At 31.6% G+C, this 26,018-nt stretch overlaps 3 protein-coding genes and 2 long non-coding RNA genes across 6 annotated transcripts; all 5 read left to right on the top strand.

The window, feature by feature from the left end:
* The first annotated feature begins 3,597 nt into the window (after window positions 1-3,597).
* Window positions 3,598-6,531, top strand: LOC124440789 (relaxin receptor 1-like). The gene is made up of 4 exons (XM_046991226.1): window positions 3,598-3,634; window positions 3,943-4,011; window positions 4,632-5,443; window positions 6,098-6,531. The coding sequence occupies exons 1-4, from the start codon at window positions 3,630-3,632 to the stop codon at window positions 6,286-6,288; spliced, it is 1,077 nt and encodes a 358-aa protein (XP_046847182.1). The 5' UTR covers window positions 3,598-3,629; the 3' UTR covers window positions 6,289-6,531.
* Window positions 6,532-8,488: 1,957 nt separating this feature from the next.
* LOC124440800 lies at window positions 8,489-8,866 on the top strand. Its single transcript, XR_006946769.1, has 2 exons — window positions 8,489-8,522; window positions 8,780-8,866. It is a non-coding gene; the product is annotated as an uncharacterized LOC124440800 (long non-coding RNA).
* Window positions 8,867-14,080: 5,214 nt separating this feature from the next.
* LOC124440799 lies at window positions 14,081-16,590 on the top strand. The gene is made up of 7 exons (XR_006946768.1): window positions 14,081-14,215; window positions 14,582-14,668; window positions 15,086-15,161; window positions 15,527-15,610; window positions 16,015-16,086; window positions 16,351-16,422; window positions 16,529-16,590. It is a non-coding gene; the product is annotated as an uncharacterized LOC124440799 (long non-coding RNA).
* Window positions 16,591-17,365: 775 nt separating this feature from the next.
* Window positions 17,366-20,121, top strand: LOC124440561 (relaxin receptor 1-like). The gene is made up of 6 exons (XM_046990957.1): window positions 17,366-17,448; window positions 17,572-17,643; window positions 17,988-18,059; window positions 18,369-18,437; window positions 18,564-19,375; window positions 20,027-20,121. Exons 1-6 carry the CDS (start codon window positions 17,417-17,419, stop codon window positions 20,119-20,121), a joined length of 1,152 nt encoding a protein of 383 aa, XP_046846913.1. The 5' UTR covers window positions 17,366-17,416.
* Window positions 20,122-21,870: 1,749 nt separating this feature from the next.
* Window positions 21,871-25,634, top strand: LOC124440792. Of its 2 annotated transcripts, XM_046991230.1 has the most exons (6): window positions 21,871-21,930; window positions 22,100-22,194; window positions 23,065-23,151; window positions 23,889-24,005; window positions 24,775-24,849; window positions 25,240-25,634. In XM_046991230.1, exons 2-6 carry the CDS (start codon window positions 22,136-22,138, stop codon window positions 25,367-25,369), a joined length of 468 nt encoding a protein of 155 aa, XP_046847186.1. In that variant the 5' UTR covers window positions 21,871-21,930; window positions 22,100-22,135; the 3' UTR covers window positions 25,370-25,634. The 2 variants fall into 2 exon arrangements, with proteins under 2 accessions (XP_046847186.1, XP_046847185.1); XM_046991229.1 differs by lacking the exon at window positions 21,871-21,930 and having other exon boundaries at window positions 21,942-22,194.
* Window positions 25,635-26,018: the final 384 nt, after the last annotated feature.

The following is a 26,018-nucleotide window of genomic DNA, read 5'->3' as shown; positions in this document are numbered from 1 at the left end:
TCATTTTTCATACTCACTTTTTCTTATATTTGTCTTGCACAACACAATATCGTCCATATTTCAACTTACATACTAGCTTATTTAATTCAATTTCTTGTGAATACAACTCATTCATTTTACAAAATCTGTCATTAGAGATATTTGTGCTGTGTTTTGCTCAAGATTTGGATTGAAAAAAATTTTGTCGACTTATAAATGACATCTTGTTTTTACCAAAACGTTAGTTTTCCAATTATACTTGTTTCTTTCTATGTCATGCATTCAGACCAGTAAACCACTTAAATATTTATGTTACTATGAACATTTCCATTTATAAAATTCCTGTTTTTATTTAGAAATTTCAATTAGAAATAGTTTCTAATATTTAGTGAAAGTTTCGCTAATTTTTCGTGCATTTTATTGACATCATCTCATTTACAAAAAATTTGCTATTCCATTGTAGGTACGATGATATCTTACGTAAGAGATTTTTTCATTTTCCTTCTCCTTTCTGCCAGCTCTAAGCAAAAATGTCAAAATAATAATACAGGTTAGTATAACATTTTTTTAAAGCCTTTTAAGGCATTTATGTTTTAATCATAAGCAGTTCGCTGTTTGTAAATGATTATTTATAATTTTGATTATTTCCTACTTTACATACAGCAAAATGACAATGTAACATATTGATATAGTAAAAAAAATTAGTTTCAGTAACACGATGTACCCTTTAAGACGAGGTCAAGAAAATGAAAAATAGTGTAAACCCCATTCATACATGATGGATGATTGACACAGTGGAGAAGTCAGTCTACAGGTTTTGGTCCTGCTATGTAAATTTCAGATGAATATTATTGTTAAATTTCTTAATGGGCCGATTATATGGTCAATTTCAACCGGGGCTGAGTTTCAACATAGGCTGAAATTGCTCCATGTAATCACACAATATTTCCGGGATGAAATTGCTCCATGTACTCGGCCCCTTAAAAACGTATTGTTTTGGTGAGTGAAGAAACACAGAAATTTGCACTATCGAATTTTACTGATGGAACTTTTTCACTTTAATCAAAAACGATTTCTTAATATGTTGTTTACGTGTAATCATAACATGCGCGTGCCTGTGGCTGGTTTTTTTAAAACATAGATAGCATTAGCAACTATGTTAAGATACATCCTGGTATTTTTTTGCATTTTGAAGTTCTCGTTGTCTATTGTTTTTATTTTAGATGAAAACTGTACATTGGATATTCTTCGTTGCACAGGAAATATTACAATACCACAGACAAATTATTCCTGTGTTCTGTCTAATAAAGGTTATTTTTTAAATCAATGGAAAAAAATGAATAACGCTGCACCTCAAGTGAATGTTTACAACCTTCATTTGTTTCATTGTATCATCAGAAAAACTATTGAATAGGATTGAGTAAAATATGAATTATTTTGCCACCAGGTCAGTGTTTTCACCTTAGTTAAAGGTTGAGGTGATCAACACGGACGATATGCTACGAAGGAAAATTATACATGATTGCTTAATTTATTGTATACGTTCGACATGTTCAAAAGATAAATGTATGAACAAGCAAATCTGAATCATTTTACCTGATTGAATTAACTCAAATTAGGCATACCAGTGACAGCAACAGCATGATTTCATTGATTTGCACAATCTTATTTGTCTTTATCCTTATTATTGTCAAACTCCTCGCTGAATTCAATTTTTTGAATTCCTAGATTTTACTGGATGCAAAGACTTGGAAATGAGACACACATATACATCTCAAGTACAAATATGCGATAATGCCAAAATGTAAATAACTTAAAATTAATCGATCAAATAGAAGTTTGCTTCAGAAGAAAGAAAAGACACTTTTATTAAGAAAAGACAAATTAATTAAGGAAAAGATTTTTATATTATAATAACAATTTCTAATAAACCAAGACAAAAAATGTGCCGGAAAAGTCGTTTTGAAAAAGACTACATGAGACTTTATAAGAACGTTAATAAAGAAAGAGTGTTAATGAAGGTTATCTTTCATGTGTCTTGACAAAAAAAAAAACAAATAATTCACTCATGCATGTAACAATTAAAAAAAATCATTTTTAAAGCTTTGTATAAGTGTACAAACTAACAATGCTGCTTACTATAAGTAAAAAACGTAAATTTTGCTCTCTTTTCAGTGATGAATCCGAAAAGAAAATCCAACGTATCTGTGGAGATGTATTTCGACAAAAAGAAAAATGTCTTGTTACTGTGAAGGCTTTGTAAGTATTTCTAAGGCTATGTTTGAATATAACAGTTTTATATACTTTTATAATGTTTAATACCATTCTAAAAGACAAATTAATATTTGTCTTTTAGAATGTTAAATGTTGGCAAATGTTAAATGTTGGCAAATTTGTGTTGAATAAAGCTTGTATTGTTCATATTTAAACTAGAAGGCGATATTTTTTATTCATTATTTTAGAGATTTGTCAAACAATAACCTTTCATTACAAAACTGTGAGATGTTTAATGGGCTAATCGAACTGGAAAATCTGTAAGTGCCTTTGAAGTACATAATCCGATAGTGCACTTATACATGGTAATGTAATTTCTTTTTTTACATTGAAATTTATTCTTTGCTTTCCATATAATTTTTCTAGCAACTTAGCTGGAAACGGTATAAAAGAAATTGCAGCAGACTGTTTTAAAAGTTTGACCAATTTGAAACACCTGTAAGCATTCACTATTTTGTATTCTTATAGCTTTCTTTTTGTATCTTAATTGTTCAATTTTGGCAATCTATTGTTGAACTTGTCGATCCCATTGTGGTATTGGTCCAGTGGCGCACCTAGGGGCGTCGACTTGAAATATAGATTGTTTTCATAGGAATCTGCTTCTTTTTATCAGTTGTTAAATGTTGGTAAATTTGTGTTGAATAAAGCTTTTATTGTTCACATTTAAACTAGAAGGCTATATTTTTTATTCATTATTTTAGAGATTTGTCAAACAATAAACTTTCATTACAAAACTGTGAGATGTTTAATGGGCTAATCAAACTGGAAAATCTGTAAGTTTTTTAGAAGTGCATTACATAAAGCCCCTTATAGTTATGGACTTATTTTGATTTTCGTTCAAGGAAAACTATATTTTGTTATTTTTCTTGACATGTAGTTCCATTTCATTTTCTAGTGACTTGTCAGCAACAACATTGGAAATTCCCAAGGGATGTTTTAAAACTTTTAACAAATTAAGAAATCTGTAAGCATTTTTTTATTTATTGTTTGTTGATTATGTTTTCTGTTTTTATGTTCTGTCAAATTTTCTCATCCCAATTCTTTTTCTTGGTTTACATTTTTTAATGAAATTTCAAACACAGGCAGGCTGGTCAATAGTTTTTTGAATTAAATTTTTTTCTTCGAATATGACTTTACTTTTTTCACCCAGCATCTTCTATTTCTTCCTTTTTTTGTTATTTGATATTGTCCTGCGTAAAAATTTCTTTTATGCATGATCAAAAACAAAATTCAGACAAAAAATGGATCTGTAATCATTTGAAACAATCTTCCTAAGCATTTTGTAATTTCACTTTCAAATATTTTATAGCAATATTTCTCACAATGAAATAAAGAAAATTGATCGTCACACATTTGATGGACTATGTAGTTTAGAAATGTTGTAAGTGCACCATTTTTGTATATTTTATAACTCCAAATTTGAATCAGTAACTCGTATTGCAAATGATGAATGTATATATCGACATCATGTGCAGATATTACTGCCATGTTTTGTGATTCATGAACAAGCTGAGATTGCTAACCTGGGGTGAAGATCAAGTCTATACCCACTACTAATTAAAGAAAATTTCATCATGATGTCGTTTGCATTAGCCATGGTTTTTTATTCTACTGTGTAATATGGTCATAACTGAATATTTTTTTTATCAATATTGAGAGTAATAATTAAGATCGTATTTTAATATTTAGATCATTCAATAGCAATAAAGCAAAAGTCCGACCTCGTGATATTTTTACTTTAAGAAATTTAAAGTTTGTGTAAGTATACATTGATCAATGATTCATTTATCCAATTTTTGTTAGATTTTCAGGTACAGGGTGACCCAAAAAGATACGTACCCATGAAAATTTCAATTATGGCTTGAATTAAAAAGCTATTTATTTCAAATTACAACCACACATCATTCAGTTTATGGAAGACTATTCACAAGAGTTTCGGCTATTTCTGTCAATTTTTAGTCAATTTATGGCTTTCCCAAGATGTGTTCCAAATGTCCACCATTTCGTTGCAAGCAAACCTGTACTCGTCTGGCAAAGTTTTGAATCATTTTTATACACTCCTCTGTCGGGATGGCTCTTATTTTTGAGCTTAAAACTGCCATCACAGCAAAAATAAGAGCCATCCCGAAAGAGGTGTATAAAGTGATTCAAAACTTTGGCTTTGCTTGCAGGAAATGGTGTGGACATCTTAAAAATAAATGAAATTGACGAAATAGAAATCTTAATGAATAATAAATGAATGATGTTGAAATAAATAACAATTAAACCATAATTAAAATTTTCATGGTTATCTTTGGGTCACCCTGTATATAAAATATAGTTTCGCGTTTGTTGCGAGATATAAGTATCCAATAGTGAGCAAACGTTTTCTTTTGTAGTGAAATGTCCTGTAAAAATTGCTGCCCCTTTCTTTGTTTGAATAATAGTATTATATGTAACTGCAATGGAGACCCGAGAAAGAAATGCCCACGGAGGCTGTTGCGTAAAGAAAGTCCTCGTGTGTTTATGTGGATTACCGTTGTTCTCATTTTTGTTGGCAATATTTTTGCTCTGATAATGAGGCTTCTTTTTGCCGAGTTACATACAGTACAAAATCTTTTTATTTGCAATTTATGCCTGAGTGATATGTTGATGGGAGTGTATTTGGTTGGAATAATTTACAAAGATCTGGCAACATACGGTGAATACATTCATCATAAATGTCTATTGCCAAAGGAAACGACATGTAAAGTTCATGGAGCTATCTCGATTATTTCAAGCGAGGTTTCGGTGTTTACACTAATCTTTATTGCATACGACAGATTTTTGTATGTTGTTCATGGTTTACATCATAAAAAGATCCGATACCGTACAGCATTGCTACTTTTATTATTTACATGGCTAATATCTGCTGCTATTGGTGTTTTGTCTATTTGTCTTCCTAATTACATACCCCAGTGTCAAGGAAGGAAACTTGATTACCAGAATTTCCGGAAGACATGTGTACCAGTGGAGTTCAAAGAGAAAAACACTGTTTTTTGGTATTACAGTATTGCAATATTTGGCGTTATCAACCCTGCAGCAGCTGTGTGTCTGATCATCCTCTACATGAGAATATTCTTTTCGTTTTACATGACATCAAGAGATGCAGAAAATCGAAATTACGACCATCGCGTTATGGCAAAAAGATTTGCTGCAATTGTTTTCACAGGTAAATGAAAAAATAAAAAATTCAATTTGATAAATTCGATTTTGTCTATGGAAACATAATTGACCCCAACACAGAAAAACATATTTGGAAATGGGATCTCAAGCTCAAGATAGATTTATTTTGATTGAGCCAAATTGCAAATTTTTGTGTGAGAATGCCACATGCAAGTCACGATACTGACCATTTTGTTGAATGAGAGTCTTCTGTAAACAATCAGCTACATTATATCTCATGTCATGTATGTTACTGTAGAAAGTACATAAACATAAAAATATAATAAAAATGGAATTTGAGATCTTCCCTCAAATCGGAGCTACCGTGTTGATTGGGTTGACGGGGCAAGATCAAATCACCTCTCCTCTTAGGCAGTCCAGCATGTAACGTTCAACTTTGTATGTGGGGTGTGTGATATTTTGATTTAAAACAAAAAATATTTGGCAACCGTCAGCTATTCTATCTATTTTGACGTTTTTGAAGAAATAATGCATATTAATAAATCACCGATTCAACCTTGGTTTGGATACAATCAAAAAATATTTCATGATAATTGAATCTTGTGAGCGTGAGGGATATAATTTAATGTTGTTTTCATGGTAACTTTTGATTGCGTCTGTAATTGTGTTTTTATATTAACATATAGCTTTATTGTTATAGATGTCTGCTGCTGGATTCCCGTTTCAACACTTTTTTTTATAGATATCGAAAAATATTATCGTGTTCAGAAATTATTTATGATTTTTGCTGTGCCCATTAACTCGGCCATCAATCCGTTCCTCTATACATTAAGTGCTCCCACGTTTTGGAATGTAGTGAAGAAATTCTTTCTCAGAATTTTCAATAAATGAAAGTAATAATGGTTGTGACAAAATGCTATGGATTTATGAATAAACTTAATTATTAAGTTGTTTTCGTCAATGAAAATTCTTATCATGAATTAAGCACATTTCACTCCTCTATTTTCAAGTAGATCAGCTCGATTTGACTGATCTAACACTACATAATAATCACAGTTAGTAAACTGCTAAAGTTTCATATAATGTTGCACTTGTAGCTAAATTAACAATTAAAATTGTAGATGGAATTTTGAACAACTGTAACTGTATTGATATTCCTATAGCCATGGATAAATAAACTCATGTGTGTATTTCACAATATGATCACAAGAGATCATGCAAGTGCTTACTAAAACTGGAAGTATTTCCAAAAGTAGCTTTACAGCCCTGTATATAATTTTGATATGAGAGAAGACAACGGCAAAAGATATTCAGTCAGTCTAAAAGCTCCATTTGTGAAATCTAATAAACTGCTATGCGTTTCAAACGAACGAACGAGCATCACCATTAGCTATAGCGCTGCCTCAGGTCAGTCATGATATGGATTGGAACACAGTAAAATGAAAAACAGTATTGCCTTTTTACAGAAATCTTTCATCGCATATCTTTTTCACGCGGTATTGCCACAATGAAGCCAGTAAATTGCTTCTTCCGATCAAGGAAACACTAACAGCAAAGTGGTCCTTCAGTTTCCAATTTTTCAATACTGTGTGTTGTTCCATGAGAAATACCAATAAACCTATCATTAGCCGCTCCAATATCAATTGCTCGATCTTTGTGTCTAGTCTGTTCTACCATTCTTCACCGCGATGGTTGTTGAAACAACACTCTCCTCAAATGTAGAGCAAGTGGTAATCTTGTTCAAACGTGTTAGTGAAAGCTTTGAAGTTGCTAAAGAGCTGGTTGGCTTGGACCAAGTCGCATCAAGTGATGCTGAAAGTATTTACGGTGTTAACACAGATGTTTTTAAGCGATAGAATCTTGCTATGTCAAAAATACGCGGACAGAATTCCGTTGTGGCAACAAGATTGCAAAGAAAATAGCAAAAAGCCGTTTTCACTCTTTGTTACGTCATTCGCTTAACTTGGCCTGTGGTGTTACCAAAAAAGGAAGCAAACTTATGCGAGACGCTCTGGACAGAACACACGAGTTAACAAAATTGATTAAGAAATTTTTCTTACAAGATGGACTGTCCGTGCGGAGGCTTTGAATAGCATCATTGACAACCACCAGTTGAAACTATGGAACAATATAATATTTTGATATTATTGTCTTTTGTGTTATATCGTGCAGTTTATCAGATTGTAGTTTTATCTCATCTTTAAAAATTCGTCTACTACTTTATGTAATTTGCCCTACGAGACCAAAGATTGAGGAAGGGAAGGTATCATGTATCACGACAATGCTGTCTAGTTATTCGTGAGAACAGTAAAATTTTACTTTCTAAAACTTTTTTTAGGGTGCGTTACAATGATGCGTTATAACCATTTTGTTATAAATTATTCGGGATCTATAATATTATAATCCGGGATTCTAATATTATATATTATATCATATTTTAATATCCGGGATCTAAAATATTATAATCCGGGATTCTAATATTATAGCACAGCGCTATAACCAACAACTACAAACAATAACGACCTTGTCCAACAACATTTGAGAAATTAACCTTCCACTCCTCTTCCTTGTAAACCAGACAAGTCTGCTCAAAAGCAGCGAGTCTTATACGCTACAAGTCCCGGGCTTATACTTATTGGCAAGCGGGATGCTTGTAACAATCTATGTTTAACATCGATATTAGATTCTTTTCCAGTGGAAAGCGGGATGCTTTCACTGAAGGGCAATGATGTATTGTCTAACATTAACACCGGATTATGTTACTGATATTTAATATGGAATTCGAGCTTTGTCCATATGAACTGTTCAACATGCTTCCAAACAAAAAATGAGCAGGAATATTCAGTTGATTAATCTATGATAAACCTTTCACCTTTTAACTCTGCTATACCGGTCACAAGCCCGGGACTTGTAGCGTATAAGACTCGCTGCTTTTGAGCAGACTTGTCTGGTTTACAAGGAAGAGGAGTGGAAGGTTAATTTCTCAAATGTTGTTGGACAAGGTCGTTATTGTTTGTAGTTGTTGGTTATAGCGCTGTGCTATCATTCTTTTTGTTTAATAACATTCCAACTATTTAACCTTGTGATTCTAATATTATAATTTTATGGCAGATGTAAACACAAGTGTAAGCAAGCTGTAAAATGTGTGTGATCAGAATTGATAACTTCTTTCTTGTGTGGTTTCCTTTTTTATAGAGAACAGATTAAACTTAAGTATAAATTTGGTTGGTAAATTACCGATAGAATATCATAGCATTGATTGTCATTTAACTGCGAGTCTATTCTATGTAAATGACGCAATCAAAAAATGGATCGATTTCATGGAAAGACAATGTAAAGGTGTATTTAGATGATTATAACAGTGACCTAAATTTTGTCATAGAAGAAGATGGATTAACTGGTTCCTGTTTGCATAAAGATGGCTTTGAGTTCATTTGGGCCGGAGCTAGAGCTACACATGGCGTATCAAGGGAAAGGTAAAATTTTCAACTTTTATCTTTTTTTACTGACAATGTACGATTTCAAATACCATACTATAACATAATGTTGTCTTTGTAAGAAATTTGATTAAATATCTCGAACATAAAGTGTCTTATACAAGATATTGGCAAGATGGTCTTCTATATCCAAAATATGAAAATAATTATTCAGCTGTCATGTTAAATTAATTGTAATGCATTTGTCATTGGAGGGGGGAGGGATTGAGGTTAGGGTTACCTTGGTAAGTTTGGTATCAGCTCTCTAGTAGATAATGAATATATTCTAAGTTAGACCCTGTTTCCACTAGCCCAGGCTGATATTCAATGTGGTTCAATTTAACAATGTAGTAATCTTTGTCAGATGACTTTAGTTTCGACTTATTTTGAACTCACAAAATTTTGCATGAAATAATTTGGTATCTTACTTTTTATTTCACTTACAGACCTAGACATGCCCAAATACAATCTCTGATGATTAATAAATGTATGCACTATACTAGCTAAAATAATTACAATCAAACCTGTATTAAGGGGCCCTTCATCAAGCAGACACCCTGTATTAAATAGGACACTTAGTAAAGTCCCGAATTAAATCTCATATAATTTGTAGTAATGAAACCCCTATCCAGTGGACACTGACACAAAACTTGTCCAATAATAACACAAAAATCTGTGTTTAACAGACTATTCTTCAAAATATTTCATGTTATCTACTGACTTAATGTTGTTCACACAGCTATGCAATTTTTCTTTCTCTCTATGCTGTAAAATATACATATATGAACTTAATTATTATGGCCGAACTACAGTACATGCGTTGTATATGCAGTTAGGTCACACCCACCTTGTTCATTTCTATTTTTAGAACAATTCCATTTCTTGATGACCTCCTTCCGCCAGAACCACCTGCACTTCTTCAAGAACTGCCAGCTGATGACGTCATGAGGGATTTGTATGTACAATATTTGACAATATTGTAGTTTTTTTTTATCTTTTTACCTAGTTTTCACCCATCATTTTATCTTTTTTTACCAATTAATGGATATTATCCTTTTGTTTTACGAAGCGTCTTTACTTAAAATGGCTCCCAAAAATTTAAAAAAATCACTTTGTCGTCGGTTTCATAATCGATACACGTAACTTGAATATTTTGTAAACACATATATTTTACCTCAACTTTAAATTATATTTATAGATGCTGTCTAAAATTTAAACATTTAATTTATTTCCTGAGTTTTAATAGATATTTATTGCATTCGCACTTGTTTACAATAAAATGTCCTTATAAATAGCTTCTATTGGATAAATGGCCGTGACATAGCCAGCTCAATAAATGGGGGTAGTGGTCTGTATTCTGTGATTACAGAATTTTTGATGGAGTGATCTTATTTAAGGACGAAGATGATATAAATCTTTTTTGTCACATGACTTTCTTCCATGAGAATATTGTATTCCCTACAATGATGACGTAAAATGTTTTTCTTTAGCCATGATGACGTAAAATGTTTTTCTTTAGCCATGATGACGTAAAATGTTTTTCTTTAGCCATGATGACGTAAAATGTTTTTCTTTAGCCATGATGACGTAAAATGTTTTCTTTAGCCATGATGACGTAAAATGTTTTTTTTTAGCCATGATGATGACACTGCAGAGACCTCAACCAATCCCACTATGCTTGTGCCTGCTATGGTTAATGCAATGTTTCCACTTGTAAGCAACACTCTTTCACAGGAGAATGAAGATACTAGGTTAGTTAGACCCACAACGTATAAACTGTAAGGCTTTACAGGTTAAAAAATAATTTTGTAATTTTCTATGGTTAATGCAACTGTGTTTATTTCATATTATTATATGGCAAGCGTCACTTCCGGCTAAATGGCGCGCTTTGATTGGCTTAGAAATATTTTTGCCGGTCCATTATTTTCCCGTAATCGACCACGATCCAAAACGCGTAATTTTGCAGTCAAATGTAAACAAACTTCGTAAAGCAAACAACAAAACGCAAAAAAACGAAACAAAAATAATTTACGAATGTGAGTCGAAGAAAAACACTCGTAAAACAATTTAACTATCCAGACGATACAATTTGAAGCGATTTATTTTTTACTGACAAAAACTAGAAAAGCGAAAGTCGACCCTTACAAAACAGCAAAGACGAGAAAGAAAGCAAGCTTCGTTTCAGTTCAAATAATGCCTTATAATAATCCTTTTAATAACCTCGCTTTCTCGGTCTTTACTGAGAAATATTGGACCTCTGTCTTTTTGTACAAACTTCGCCCTACGGGCTCGTTCTGTACAAAAACATCTCCGTCCGTTATTTCTCCGTAAAGACCTCATGCTCGGTTATTAAGGGCTTAATATTGATTTACCTGTTTTACTCAACTGTGCATGAAACCATTTTTCATTGTGGTCTTTAAAGCTGTCAATTCACTAACGACAATGTTGACTTTAATTGTTTGTTACGCTTTCAATATTTTTTTTGATTGTTAATGAAAAATTTGTTTATTGTATTTAAGTAATGAAATATTTCCACAAAGTGGACGACTACTACCAAGTAACAACCCAGTGTCTTCACAAGGATTATTATCCAGGTATGAAGAAAGTTTTTATTTCTTTAATATCTCAACGACACCAAACCACGATTTTGCTGTTTAAATAGAAAATTCGTTGTTAAGGGATTTTAAATCTTTTGTTTACATTTGCCACAAATTTTGAAACATACATTATTTGTTTTGTCTAAACTAAAGTTTTCCACTCCTATTATAATGATAAGTTTCTTATTCATGCATGCAATCTTCATTTCGATTAGCTAAAAGTCCCCATCTAACCACACGTCTTGCTAACTACAATTATTTTCAGCTTTCGAGTTTAGTTTAATTTTTAATTTTTGTTTGATTTTTACATAATATAAAAATTTTCAACTTTCAAACATAAAATGTGGTAGAAACATTCTCTGCATTGTTGACGATCTGTATTTTTTAGAGATGAACGAGCTGCTTCCCTAAATACTCATATTAATGTTTGCTGTGATCGCTTGGGTAAAGCTGTACGTCTGAGATTACAGGAAATAAATGGCATTTTGAAAGATGATAAATTAAAAATAACTTTATAAACAAATTTACGATGATATTGTTTTATCGTGTTTTTTTTTTAAATATTTTGCCTAGTTTTTTACTTTGACCAGTTTGTATCATAAAATATCTCACAATAATGCTAAATATTATCATGGCATTGTAATATTTAGTATTATTAGCAAAAACTTTGTGTGTTGTTTTAATATCTAAGCGTTTTAGGCATTAATGAAAGTTCTATGAAATTCTTCAATTTTAATTCAGAGACCTACTACCGTATTCTAACAAATAAAAATTGTTCAACGCATGTCTATAACTGCTTTTTTTGAATTACCTGCAATTGTATGCAGAAAATTTTGACTAAAATGTTTAAAATGTAAAGAGAAACATCTGCCAACACTTCAATACTATGTTAAGATGATCTGATGAGAGAAAAAGTGAGACACTGTTCGCTGAAAACTAATTAAAAAATTCTTTTGCTCTTTGGTCCTTTTCTTTACTTTTCTAGAAGTCTTTTTGACAATTAAAGTAATTGTTGAGAAATTGCTGTTTGTGAACTTCACTTTAGCTGATTAGGCCACTGTAAAGGCTATGACATACGCATGACGAGACAGATGGAACACTTGAATAGACCTCTGTTTAAGTTAGCTGTTTTGAAAACGCAACGCATAAAGACCTATACGCACTGTGATAAAACAAGCAAAGCGAAGATATAAATTGGTATGAAATACTTAAAGATATTTTTATTTGCAATGATTAATCGTAATGATAAGAATTATGATATATTTATGTGTAAATTCTAGGATAAATAGATGAGCCAAAGTTGTCAATTCATTCCTTTCTTTGTAGAGTACAAAGTGACTCTAAACACAGATAGACTGAATATCGCCTTTGATGTTTAGAGCAGTACCAGTTTTTGGCTAAAGCAGGAATAGTTTTGCTCTGATAAATCCCCATTATAATAATTTTTGTTTGAGAACGAAACAAAACAAAACACATAAAATAGAAACAAAAAAATAAAAGCGATGCTTTTATGTATACACTGAAACTAGCTATCGTTTATGCAAAGTAATTTTCTTTTGCTTGAATTTTTCTGTGTTAAACATTAAATAAACTTCAATCGCTTTGCGTCTTCAAGATGAAAGTGTCTCACAAACAAAGTGTTCTTTCATTCACTCCCCCTCCCCTTCCACGTCTCCATTTATAACTTAAAGATTGCAACTTGTTAGTGCCTTTCAGTTTATTAGCTATATCGCATTTAAATAATTTGGTGTATTATGAAAGTTTTGAAATCGATAACTTCGTAATCTATATCATTATAAACTATTAGTTGATTATAGAAACATACATAATTTATGGCTGTTGCAATATGTACATTTTCTCCATTTGAAGAAATGAACGTGTAGTTTTTACAACTCGTGGATGGAAGTTGGACAAAATACTATTGAAAAAAAATGATCATGGATGTATCTTCATTTTTCATACTCACTTTTTTCTTTGCTATTTTTAAAGAAATATTTGTCTTGCACAACACAATATCGTCCATATTTCAACTTACATACTAGCTTATTTACTTCAATTTCTTGTGAATACAACTCATTCATTTTACAAGATCTGTCATTAGAGATATTTTTGCTGTGTTTTGCTCAAGATTTGGATTGAAAAAAATTTTGTCGACTTATAAATGACATCTTGTTTTTACCAAAACGTTAGTTTTCCAATTATACTTGTTTCTTTCTATGTCATGCATTCAGACCAGTAAACCACTTGAATATTTATGTTACTATGAACATTTCCATTTATAAAATTCCTGTTTTTATTTAGAAATCTCAATTAGAAATAGTTTCTAATATTTAGTGAAAGTTTCGCTAATTTTTCGTGCATTTTATTGACATCATCTCATTTACAAAAAATTTGCTATTCCATTGTAGGTACGATGATATCTTACGTAAGAGATTTTTTCATTTTCTTTCTCCTTTCTGCCAGCTCTAAGCAAAAATGTCAGAATAATAATACAGGTTAGTATAACTTATATTTTGGAAGCCTTTTAAGGCGTTTATGTTTTATTCATAAGTAGTTCGCTGTTCATAAGTGATTATTTATAATTTTGATTATTGCCTACTTTACATACAGTAAAATGATATAGTAAAAAAAATTAGTTTCAGTAACACGATGTGCCCTTAAAGACGAGGTCAAGAAAATGAAAAATAGTGTATACCCCATTCATACATGATGGATGATTGACACAGTGGAGAAGTCAGTCTACAGGTTTTGGTCCTGCTATGTAAATTTCAGATGAATATTATTGTTAAATTTCTTAATGGGCCGATTATATGGTCAATTTCAACCGGGGCTGAGTTTCAACCTAGGCTGAAATTGCTCCATGTAATTGGCCCCTTAGAAACGTATTGTTTTGGTAGGAGAAGAAACACAGAAATTTGCACTATCGAATTTTATTAATGGAACTTTTTCACTTTAATCAAAAACGATTTCTTAATATGTTGTTTACGTGTAATCATAACATGCGCGTGCCTGTGGCTGGTTTTTTTTAAAACATAGATAACTTTAGCAACTATGTTAAGATACATCCTGGTATTTTTTTACATTTTGAAGTGTCTATTGTTTTTATTTTAGATGAAAACTGTACATTGGATATTCTTCGTTGCACAGGAAATTATACAATACCACAGACAAATTATTCCTGTGTTCTGTCTAATAAAGGTTATTTTTTAAATCAATGGAAAAAAATGAATAACGCTGCACCTCAAGTGAATGTTTACAACCTTCATTTGTTTCATTGTATCATCAGAAAAACTATTGAATAGGATTGAGTAAAATATGAATTATTTTGCCACCAGGTCAGTGTTTTCACCTTAGTTAAAGGTTGAGGTGATTAACACGGACGATATGCTACGAAGGAAAATTATACATGATTGCTTAATTTATTGTATACGTTCGACATGTTCAAAAGATAAATGTATGAACAAGCAAATCTGAATCATTTTACCTGATTAAATTAACTCAAATTAGGCATACCAGTGACAACAACAGCATGATTTCATTGATTTGCACAATCTTATTTGTCTTTATCCTTATTATTATCAAACTCCTCGCTGAACTCAATTTTTGAATTCCTAGATTTTACTGGATGCAAAGACTTGAAAATGAAACACAACTATACATCTCAAGTACAAATATGCGATAATGCCAAAATGTAAATAACTTAAAATTAATCTATCAAATAGAAGTTTGCTTCAGAAGAAAGAAAAGACACTTTTATTAAGAAAAGACAAATTAATTAAGGAAAAGATTTTTATATTATAATAACAACTTCTAATAAACCAAGACAAAAAATGTGCCGGAAAAGTCGTTTTGAAAAAGACTACATGAGACTTTATAAGAACGTTAATAAAGAAAGAGTGTTAATGAAGGTTATCTTTCATGTGTCTTGACAAAAAACAAATAATTCACTCATGCATGGAACATATAAAAAAATCATTTTTAAAGCTTTGTATAAGTGTACAAACTAACAAGGCTGCTTACTGTAAGTAAAAAACGTAAATTTTGCTTTCTTTTCAGTGATGAATCCGAAAAGAAAGTCCAACGTATCTGTGGAGATGTATTTCGACAAAAAGAAAAATGTCTTGTTACTGTGAAGGCTTTGTAAGTATTTCTAAGGCTATGTTTGAATATAACAGTTTTATATTCTATTTTAATGTTTAATACCATTCTAAAAGACAAATATTACATTCTTAAATGCCAGCGATGCACAATATTACCATTACATTTAGTGTGACTTATTTACTATTGCAAACTATGATCAAATATTTCCTGAGATATTCGAAGATAACGGGAAAAATTGGAACAAAAAATGCATTCTTTGATTACATAAAAACTTATCATATAATTAATAATAAAATTCAAAGGAAAAACACTAATGTTGTTAAATGTTGGCAAATTTGTGTTGAATAAAGCTTTTATTGTTCATATTTAAACTAGAAGGCTGTATTTTTATTCATTATTTTAGAGATTTGTCAAACATTTTGCTTTCCATATAATTTTTCTAGCAACTTGGCTGGAAACGGTTTAAAAGAAATTCCAACAGACTGTTTTAAAAGTTTGACCAATTTGAAACACCTGTAAGCATTTACTATTTTGTATTCTTATAGCTTTCTTTTTGTATCTTAATTGTTCAATTTTGGCAATCTATTGTTAAACTTGTCGATCCCATTGTGGTATTGGTTCCAGTGGCGCACCTAGGGACGTCGACTTGAAATATAGATTGTTTTCATAGGAATCTGCTTCTTTTTATCAGTTGTTAAATGTTGGCAAATTTGTGTTGAATAAAGCTTTTATTGTTTTTATTTAAACTAGAAGGCTATATTTTTTATTCATTATTTTAGAGATTTGTCAAACAATAAACTTTCATTACAAAACTGTGAGATGTTTAATGGGCTAATCGAACTGGAAAATCTGTAAGTGCATTTGAAGTACATAATCCGATAGTGCACTTATCTATGGTAATGTAATTTCTTTTTTTACATTGAAATTTATTCTTTGCTTTCCATATAATTTTTCTAGCAACTTAGCTGGAAACAGTTTAAATAAAATTCCAACAGACTGTTTTAAAAGTTTGACCAATTTGAAACACCTGTAAGCATTTACTATGTTGTATTCTTATAGCTTTGTTTTTGTATCTTAATTGTTCAATTTTGGCAATCTATTGTTAAACTTGTCGATCGCATTGTGGTATTGGTCCAGTGGCGCACCTAGGGACGTGGGGTTGTAATTTAGATTGTTTTCATAGGAATCTGCTTCTTTTTATCAGCTGTTAAATATTGGAAAATTTGTGTTGAATAAAGCTTGTATTTTTCATATTTAAACTAGAAGGCTATATTTTTTATTCATTATTTTAGAGATTTGTCAAACAATAACCTTTCATTACAAAACTGTGAGATGTTTAATGGGCTAACCGAACTGGAAAATCTGTAAGTGCATTTGAAGTACATAATCCGATAGTGCACTTATACATGATAATGTAATTTCTTTTTTTACATTGAAATTTATTCTTTGCTTTCCATATAATTTTTCTAGCAACATAGCTGGAAACGGTATAAAAGAAATTGCAGCAGACTGTTTTAAAAGTTTGACCAATTTGAAACTTCTGTAAGCATTTACTATTTTGTATTCTTATAGCTTTCTTTTTGTATCTTAATTGTTCAATTTTAGCAATCTATTGTTAAACTTGTCGATCCCATTGTGGTATTGGTCCAGTGGCGCACCTAGGGGCGTCGACTTGAAATATAGATTGTTTTCATAGGAATCTGCTTCTTTTTATCAGTTGTTAAATGTTGGTAAATTTGTGTTGAATAAAGCTTTTATTGTTCACATTTAAACTAGAAGGCTATATTTTTTATTCATTATTTTAGAGATTTGTCAAACAATAAACTTTCATTACAAAACTGTGAGATGTTTAATGGGCTAATCGAACTGGAAAATCTGTAAGTTTTTTAGAAGTACATTACATAAAGCCCCTTATAGTTATGGACTTATTTTGATTTTCGTTCAAGGAAAACTATATTTTGTTATTTTTCTTGACATGTAGTTCGCATTTTATTTTCTAGCGACATTTCAGACAACAACATTGCGAAAATTCCCAAGGGATGTTTTAAAACTTTTAACAAATTAAGAAATCTGTAAGCATTTTTTTATTTATTGTTTGTTGATTATGTTTTCTGTTTTTATGTTATGTCAAATTTTCTCATCCCAATTCTTTTTCTTGGTTTACATTTTTTAATGAAATTTCAAACACAGGCAGGCTGGTCAATAGTTTTTTGAATTAAATTTTTTTCTTCGAATATGACTTTACTTTTTTCACCCAGCATCTTCTATTTCTTTCTTTTTTGTTATGTGATATTGTCCTGCGTAAAAATTTCTTTTATGCATGATCAAAAACAAAATTCAGACAAAAAATGGATCTGTAATCATTTAAAACAATCTTCCTAAGCATTTTGTAATTTCACTTTCAAATATTTTATAGCAATATTTCTCACAATAAAATAAAGAAAATTGATCGTCACACATTTGATGGACTATGTAGTTTAGAAATGTTGTAAGTGCTCCATTTTTGTATATTTTATAACTCCAAATTTGAATCAGTAACTCGTATTGCAAATGATGAATGTATATATCGTCATCATGTGCAGATATTACTGCCATGTTTTGTGATTCATGAACAAGCTGAGATTGCTAACCTGGGGTGAAGATCAAGTCTATACCCACTACTAATTAAAGAGAATTTCATCATGATGACGTTTGCATTAGCCATGGTTTTTTATTTTACTATGTAATATGGTCATAACTGAATATTTTTTTTTATCAATATTGAGAGTAATAATTAAGATCGTATTTTAATATTTAGATCATTCAATAGCAAGGAAACAGAAGTCCAACTTCGTGATATTTTTACTTTAAGAAATTTAAAGATTGTGTAAGTATACATTGATCAATGATTCATTTATCCAATTTTTATTAGATTTTTAGATATATAAAATATAGTTTCGCGTTTATTGCGAGATATAAGTATCCAATAGTGAGCAAACGTTTTCTTTTGTAGTGAAATGTCTTGTGAAAATTGCTGCCCCTTTCTTTGTTTGAATAATAGTATAACATGTAACTGCAGTGGAGACCCGAGAAAGAAATGCCCACGGAGGTTGTTGCATAAAGAAGGTTATCGTGTGTTTGTGTGGATTACCGTTGTTCTCATTTTTGTTGGCAATATTTTTGCTCTGATAATGAGGCTTCTTTTTGCCGAGTTACATACAGTACAAAATCTTTTTATTTGCAATTTATGCCTGAGTGATATGTTGATGGGAGTGTATTTGGTTGGAATAATTTACAAAGATCTGGCAACATACGGTGAATACCTTCATCATAAATGTCTATGGCCAAAGGAAACGACATGTAAAGTTCTTGGAGCTATCTCGATTATTTCAAGCGAGGTTTCGGTATTTACACTAATCTTTATTGCATACGACAGATTTTTGTATGTTGTTCATGGTTTACATCATAAAAAGATCCGATACCGTACAGCATTGGTACTTTTATTGTTTACATGGCTAATATCTGCTGCTATTGGTGTTTTGTCTATTTGTCTTCCTAATTACATACCCCAGTGTCAAGGAAGGAAACTTGATTACCAGTTATTCCGGAAGATGTGTATACCAGTGGAGTTCAAAGAGAAAAACACTGTTTTTTGGTATTACAGTATTGCAATATTTGGCTTTATCAACCCTGCAGCAGCTGTGTGTCTGATCATTCTTTACATGAGAATATTCTTTTCGTTTTACATGACATCAAGAGATGCAGAAAATCGAACGTATGACCATCGCGTTATGGCAAAAAGATTTGCTGCAATTGTTTTCACAGGTAAATGAAAAAATAAAAAATTCAATTTGATAAATTCGATTTTGTCTATGGAAACATAATTGACCCCAACACCGAAAAACATATTTGGAAATGGGATCTCAAGCTCAATATAGATTTATTTTGATTGAGCCAAATTGCAAATTTTTGTGTGTGCATGCCACATGCAAGTCACGATACTGACCATTTTGTTGAATGAGAGTCTTCTGTAAACAATCAGCTACATTACATCTCATGTCATGTATGTTACTGTAGAAAGTACATAAACATAAAAATATAATAAAAATGGAATTTGAGATCTTCCCTCAAATCGGAGCTACCTTGTTGATTGGGTTGACGGGGCAAGATCAAATCACCTCTCCTCTTAGGCAGTCCAGCATGCAACGTTCAACTTTGTATGTGGGGTGTGTGATATTTTGATTTAAAACAAAAAGTATTTGGCAACCGTCAGCTATTCTATCTATTTTGACGTTTTTGAAGAAATAATGCATAATAAAGGACCGATTCAACCTTGGTTTGGATACAATCAAAAAATATTTCATGATAATTGAATTTTGTGAGCGTAAGGGATATAATTTAATGTTGTTTTCATGGTAACTTTTGATTGCGTCTGTAATTGTGTTTTTATATTAACATATAGCTTTATTGTTATAGATGTCTGCTGCTGGATTCCCGTTTCAACACTTTTTTATAGATGTCGAAAAAATTATCTTCTTCAAATTATTTATGATTTTTGTTGTGCCCATTAACTCGGCCATCAATCCGTTCCTCTATACATTAAGTGCTCCCACGTTTTGGAATGTAGTGAAGAAATTCTTTCTCAGAATTTTCAATAAATGGAAGCAATAATGGTTGTGACAAAATGCTATGGATTTATGAATATACTTAATTATTAAGTTGTTTTCGTTAATGGAAATTCTTATCATGAATTAAGCTCATTTCACTCCTCTATTTTCAAGTAGATCAGCTCGATTTGACTGATCTAACACTACATAATAATCACAGTTAGTAAACTGCTAAAGTTTCATATAATGTTGCACTTGTAGCTAAATTAACAATTAAAATTGTAGATGGAATTTTGAACAACTGTAACTGTATTGATATTGCTATAGCCATGGATAAATAAACTCATGTGTGTATTTCACAATATGATCACAAGAGATCATGCAAGTGCTTACTAAAACTGGAAGTATTTCCAAAAAGTAGCTTTTACAGCCCTGTATATAATTTTGATATGAGAGAAGACAACGGCAAAAGATATTCAGTCAGTCTAAAAGCTCCATTTATGAAATCTAATAAACTGCTATGCGTTTCAAACGAACGAACGAGCATCACCATTAGCTATAGGGCTGCCTCAGGTCAGCCATGATATGGATTGGAGCACAGTGAAATGAAAAACAGTATTGCCTTTTTACAGAAATCTTTCATCGCATATCTTTTCACGCGGTATTGCCACAATGAAGCCAGTAAATTGCTTCTTCCGATCAAGGAAACACTAACAGCAAAGTGGTCCTACAGTTTCCAATTTTTCAATACTGTGTGTTGTTCCATGAGAAATACCAATAAACCTATCATCAGCCGCTCCAATATCAATTGCTTGATCTTTGGGTTTAGTCTGTTCTACCATTCTTCACCGCGATGGTTGTTGAAACAACACACTCCTCAAATGTAGAGCAAGTGGTAATCTTGTTCAAACGTGTTAGTGAAAGCTTTGAAGTTGCTAAAGAGCTGGTTGGCTTGGACCAAGTCGCATCAAGTGATGCTGAAAGTATTTACGGTGTTAACACAGATGTTTTTAAGCGATTGAATCTTGCTATGTCAAAAATACGCGGACAGAATTCCGTTGTGGCAACAAGATTGCAAAGAAAATAGCAAAAAGCCGTTATCACTCTTTGTTACGTCATTCGCTTAACTTGGCCTGTGGTGTTACCAAAAAAGGAAGCAAACTTATGCGAGACGCTCTGGACAGAACACAGGAGTTGACAAAATTGATTAAGAAATTTTTCTTACAAGATAGACTGTCCGTGCTGAGACTTTGAATAGCATCATTGACAACCACCAGTTGAAACTATGGAACAATACAATATTTTGATATTATTGCCTTTTGTGTTATATCGTGCAGTTTATCAGATTGTAGTTTTATCTCATCTTTAAAAATTCGTCGACTAATTCATGTAATTTGCCCTACGAGACCAAAGATTGAGGAGGAGGGGGGGAGGTGTATCATGTATCACGACAATGCTGTCTAGTTATTCATGGGAATAGTAAAATTTTACTTTCTAAAACTTTTTTTTAGGGTGCGTTACAATGATGCGTTATAACCATTTTGTTATAAATTATTCGGGATCTATAATATTATAATCCGGGATTCTAATATTATATATTATATCATATTATTATTATCCGGGATCTAAAATATTATAATCCGGGATTCTAATATTATAATTTTATGGCAGATGTAAACACAAGTGTAAGCAAGCTGTAAAATATGTGTGATCAGAATTGATAACTTCTTTCTTGTGTGGTTTCCTTTTTTATAGAGAACAGATTAAACTTAAGTATAAATTTGCTTGGTAAATTACCGATAGACTATCATAGCATTGATTGTCATTTAACTGCGAGTCTATTCTATGTAAATGACACAATAAAAAAATGGATCGATTTCATGGAAACACAATGTAAAGGTGTATTTAAATGATTATAACAGTGACCTAAATTTTGTCATAGAAGAACATGGATTAACTGGTTCCTGTTTGCATAAAGATGGCTTTGAGTTCATTTGGGCCGGAGCTAGAGCTACACATGGCGTATCAAGGGGAAAGGTAAAATTTTCAACTTTTATCTTGTATTTTAACTGACAATGTACGATTTCAAATACCATACTATAACATAATATTGTCTTTGTAAGACATTCGATTAAATATCTCGAACATAAAGTGTCTTATACAAGATATTGGCAAGATGGTCTTCTATATGCAAAATATGAAAATAATTATTCGGCTGTCATGTTAAATTAATTGTAATGCATTTGTCATTGGAAGGGGGAGGGATTGTGGTTAGGGTTACCTTGGTAAGTTTGGTATCAGCTCTCTGGTAGATAATGAATATATTCTAAGTTAGACCCTGTTTACACTAGCCCAGGCTGATATTCAATGTGGTTCAATTTAACAATGTAGTAATCTTTGTCAAATGACTTTATTTTCGACTTATTTTGACTAGCAAAATTTTTCATGAAATAATATGGTATCTTACTTTTTATTTCACTTACAGACCTAGACATGCCCAAATACAATCTCTGATGATTAATAAATGTATGCACTATACTAGCTAAAATAATTACAATCAAACCTGTATTAAGGGGCCCTTCATCAAGCAGACACCCTGTATTAAATAGGACACTTAGTAAAGTCCCGAATTGAATCTCATATAATTTGTAGTATTGAAACCTCTATCAAGTGGACACTGACACAAAATTTGTCCGATAATAACACAAAAATCTGTGTTTAACAGACTATTCTTCAAAATATTTCATGTTATCTACTGACTTAATGTTGTTCACACAGCTATGCAATTTTTCTTTCTCTCTATGCTGTAAAATATATATATATGAACTTAATTATTATGGCCGAACTACAGTACATGCGTTGTATATGCAGTTAGGTCACACCCACCTTGTTCATTTCTATTTTTAGAACAAGTCCATTTCTTGATGACCTCCTTCCGCCAGAACCACCTGCACTTCTTCAAGAACTGCCAGCTGATGACGTCATGAGGGATTTGTATGTACAATATTTGACAATATTGTAGTTTTTTTTTATCTTTTTACCTAGTTTTCACCCATCATTTTATCTTTTTTTACCAATTAATGGATATTATCCTTTTGTTTTACGAAGCGTCTTTACTTAAAATAGCTCTCAAAAATTTTAAAAAATCACTTTGTCATCGGTTTTATAATCGATACACGTAACTTGAATATTTTGTAAACACATAAATTTTACCTCGACTTTAAATTATATTTATAGTTGCTGTCTATAATTTAAACATTTAATTTATTTCCTGAGTTTTAATAGATATTTATTGCATTTGCACTTGTTTACAATAAAATGTCCTTATAAATAGCTTCTATTGGATAAATGGCCGTGCCATAGCCAGCTCAATAAAAGGGGGTAGTGGTCTGTATTCTGTGATTACAGAATTTTTGATGGAGTGATCTTATTTAAGGACGAAGATGATATAAATCTTTTTTGTCACATGACTTTCTTCCATGAGAATATTGCATTCCGTACAATGATGACGTAAAATGTTTTTCTTTAGCCATGATGACGTAAAATGTTTTTCTTTAGCCATGATGACGTAAAATGTTTTTCTTTAGCCATGATGACGTAAAATGTTTTTCTTTAGCCATGATGACGTAAAATGTTTTTCTTTAGCCATGATGACGTAAAATGTTTTTCTTTAGCCATGATGACGTAAAATATTTTTCTTTAGCCATGATGACGTAAAATGTTTTCTTTAGCCATGATGATGACACTGCAGAGACTTCAACCAATCCCACTATGCTTGTGCCTGCTATGGTAAATGCAATGTTTCCACTTGTGAGCAACACTCTTTCACAGGAGAATGAAGATACTAGGTTAGTTAGACCCACAACGTATATACTGTAAGGCTTTACAGGTTAAAAAATAATTTTGTAATTTTCTATGGTTTATGCAACTGTGTTTATTTCATATTATTATATGGCAAGCGTCACTTCCGGTTAAATGGCGCGCTTTGATTGGCTCAGAAATATTTTTGCCGGTCCATTACTTTCCCGTAATCGACCACGATCCAAAACGCGTAATTTTGCAGTCAAATGTAAACAAACTTCGTAAAGCAAACAACAAAACGCAAAAAAAAGAAACAAAAATAATTTGCAAATGTGAGTCGAAGGAAAAACACTCGTAAAACAATTTAACTATCCAGACGATACAATTTGAAACGAGTTCTTTTTTACTGACAAAAACTAGAAAAGCGAAAATCGACCGTTACAAAACAGCAAAGACGAGAGAGAAAACAAGCTTCGTTTCAGTTCAAATAATGCCTTATAATAAACCTTTTAATAACCTCGCTTTCTCGGTCTTTACTGAGAAATATTGGACCTCTGTCGTTTTGTACAAACTTCGCCCTACGGGTTCGGTCTGTACAAAAACACCTTGGTCCGTTTTTTCTCCGTAAAGACCTCATGCTCGGTTATTAAGGGCTTAGTATTGATTCACCTGTTTTCCTCAACTGTGCATGAAACCATTTTTCATTTTGGTCTTTAAAGCTGTCAATTCACTAACGACAATGTTGACTTTAATTGTTTGTTACGATATCAATATTTTTTTTGATTGTTAATGAAAAATTCGTTTGTTGTATTTTAGTAATGAAATATTTCCACAAAGTGGACGACTACCTCCAAATAACAACCCAGTGTCTTCACAAGGATTATTATCCAGGTATGAAGAAATTTTTTATTTCTTTAATATCTCAATGACACCAAACCACGATTTTGCTGTTTAAAGAGAAAATTCGTTGTTAAGTGATTTTAAAATCTTTTTTTTACATTGCCACAAATTTTGAAACATACATTATTTGTTTTGTCTAAACTAAAGTTTTCCACTCCTATTATAATGATAAGTTTCTTATTCATGCATGCAATCTTCATTTCGATTAGCTAAAAGTCCCCATCTAACCACACGTCTTGCTAACTACAATTATTTTCAGCTTTCGAGTTTAGTTTAATTTTTAATTTCTGTTTGATTTTTGCATAATATAAAATTTTCAACTTTCAAACATAAAATGTGGTAGAAACATTCTCTGCATTGTTGACGATCTGTATTTTTTAGAGATGAACGAGCTGCTTCCCTAAATACTCATATTAATGTTTGCTGTGATCGCTTGGGTAAAGCTGTACGTCTGAGATTACAGGAAATAAATGGCATTTTGAAAGATGATAAATTAAAAATAACTTTATAAACAAATTTACGATGATATTGTTTTATCGTGTTTTTTTTTAAATATTTTGCCTAGTTTTTTACTTTGACCAGTTTGTATCATAAAATATCTCACAATAATGCTAAATATTATCATGGCATTGTAATATTTAGTATTATTAGCAAAAACTTTGTGTGTTGTTTTAATATCTAAGCGTTTTAGGCATTAATGAAAGTTCTATGAAATTCTTCAATTTTAATTCAGAGACCTACTACCATATTCTAACAAATAAAAATTGTTCAACGCATGTCTATAACTGCTTTTTTGAATTACCTGCAATTGTATGCAGAAAATTTTGACTAAAATGTTTAAAATGTAAAGAGAAACATCTGCCAACACTTCAATACTACGTTAAGGTGATCTGATGAGAGAAAAAGTGAGACACTGTTCGCTGAAAACTAATTAAAAAATTCTTTTGCTCTTTGGTCCTTTTCTTTACTTTTCTAGAAGTCTTTTTGACCATTAAAGTAATTGTTGAGAAAGTGCTGTTTGTGAACTTCTCTTTAGCTGTTTAAGCCACTGCAAAGGCTATGACATATGCATGACGAGACAGATGGAACACTTGAGTAGACATCTGTTTATCTGTTTAAGTTAGCTGTTTTGAAAACGCAACGCATAAAGACCTATACGC

Source organism: Xenia sp. Carnegie-2017, unplaced genomic scaffold (assembly GCF_021976095.1).
Source record: "Xenia sp. Carnegie-2017 unplaced genomic scaffold, XeniaSp_v1 HiC_scaffold_2, whole genome shotgun sequence".
Classification (NCBI taxonomy): Eukaryota; Metazoa; Cnidaria; class Anthozoa; order Malacalcyonacea; family Xeniidae; genus Xenia; species Xenia sp. Carnegie-2017.
The sequence above is the reverse complement of the archived record's forward strand: the minus strand, read 5'-3'. Positions and strand labels throughout refer to the sequence as shown.

Bases quoted from the DNA above. Each gene is read 5' to 3' on its own strand.
- LOC124440792 (XM_046991230.1), top strand. From the start codon at position 22,136: ATGGCTTTGAGTTCATTTGGGCCGGAGCTAGAGCTACACATGGCGTAT. The intron at 24,006-24,774 runs GTTAGTTAGACC...GTTGTATTTTAG, and splicing joins CAGGAGAATGAAGATACTAG to TAATGAAATATTTCCACAAA. The intron at 24,850-25,239 runs GTATGAAGAAAT...TGTATTTTTTAG, and splicing joins TCACAAGGATTATTATCCAG to AGATGAACGAGCTGCTTCCC.
- LOC124440789 (XM_046991226.1), top strand. The intron at 4,012-4,631 runs GTAAGTATACAT...TTTCTTTTGTAG, and splicing joins TTAAGAAATTTAAAGTTTGT to TGAAATGTCCTGTAAAAATT. The intron at 5,444-6,097 runs GTAAATGAAAAA...TTATTGTTATAG, and splicing joins TGCTGCAATTGTTTTCACAG to ATGTCTGCTGCTGGATTCCC.
- LOC124440561 (XM_046990957.1), top strand. From the start codon at position 17,417: ATGTTTAATGGGCTAATCGAACTGGAAAATCT. The intron at 17,449-17,571 runs GTAAGTTTTTTA...TTTATTTTCTAG, and splicing joins CTAATCGAACTGGAAAATCT to CGACATTTCAGACAACAACA. The intron at 17,644-17,987 runs GTAAGCATTTTT...AATATTTTATAG, and splicing joins TTTAACAAATTAAGAAATCT to CAATATTTCTCACAATAAAA.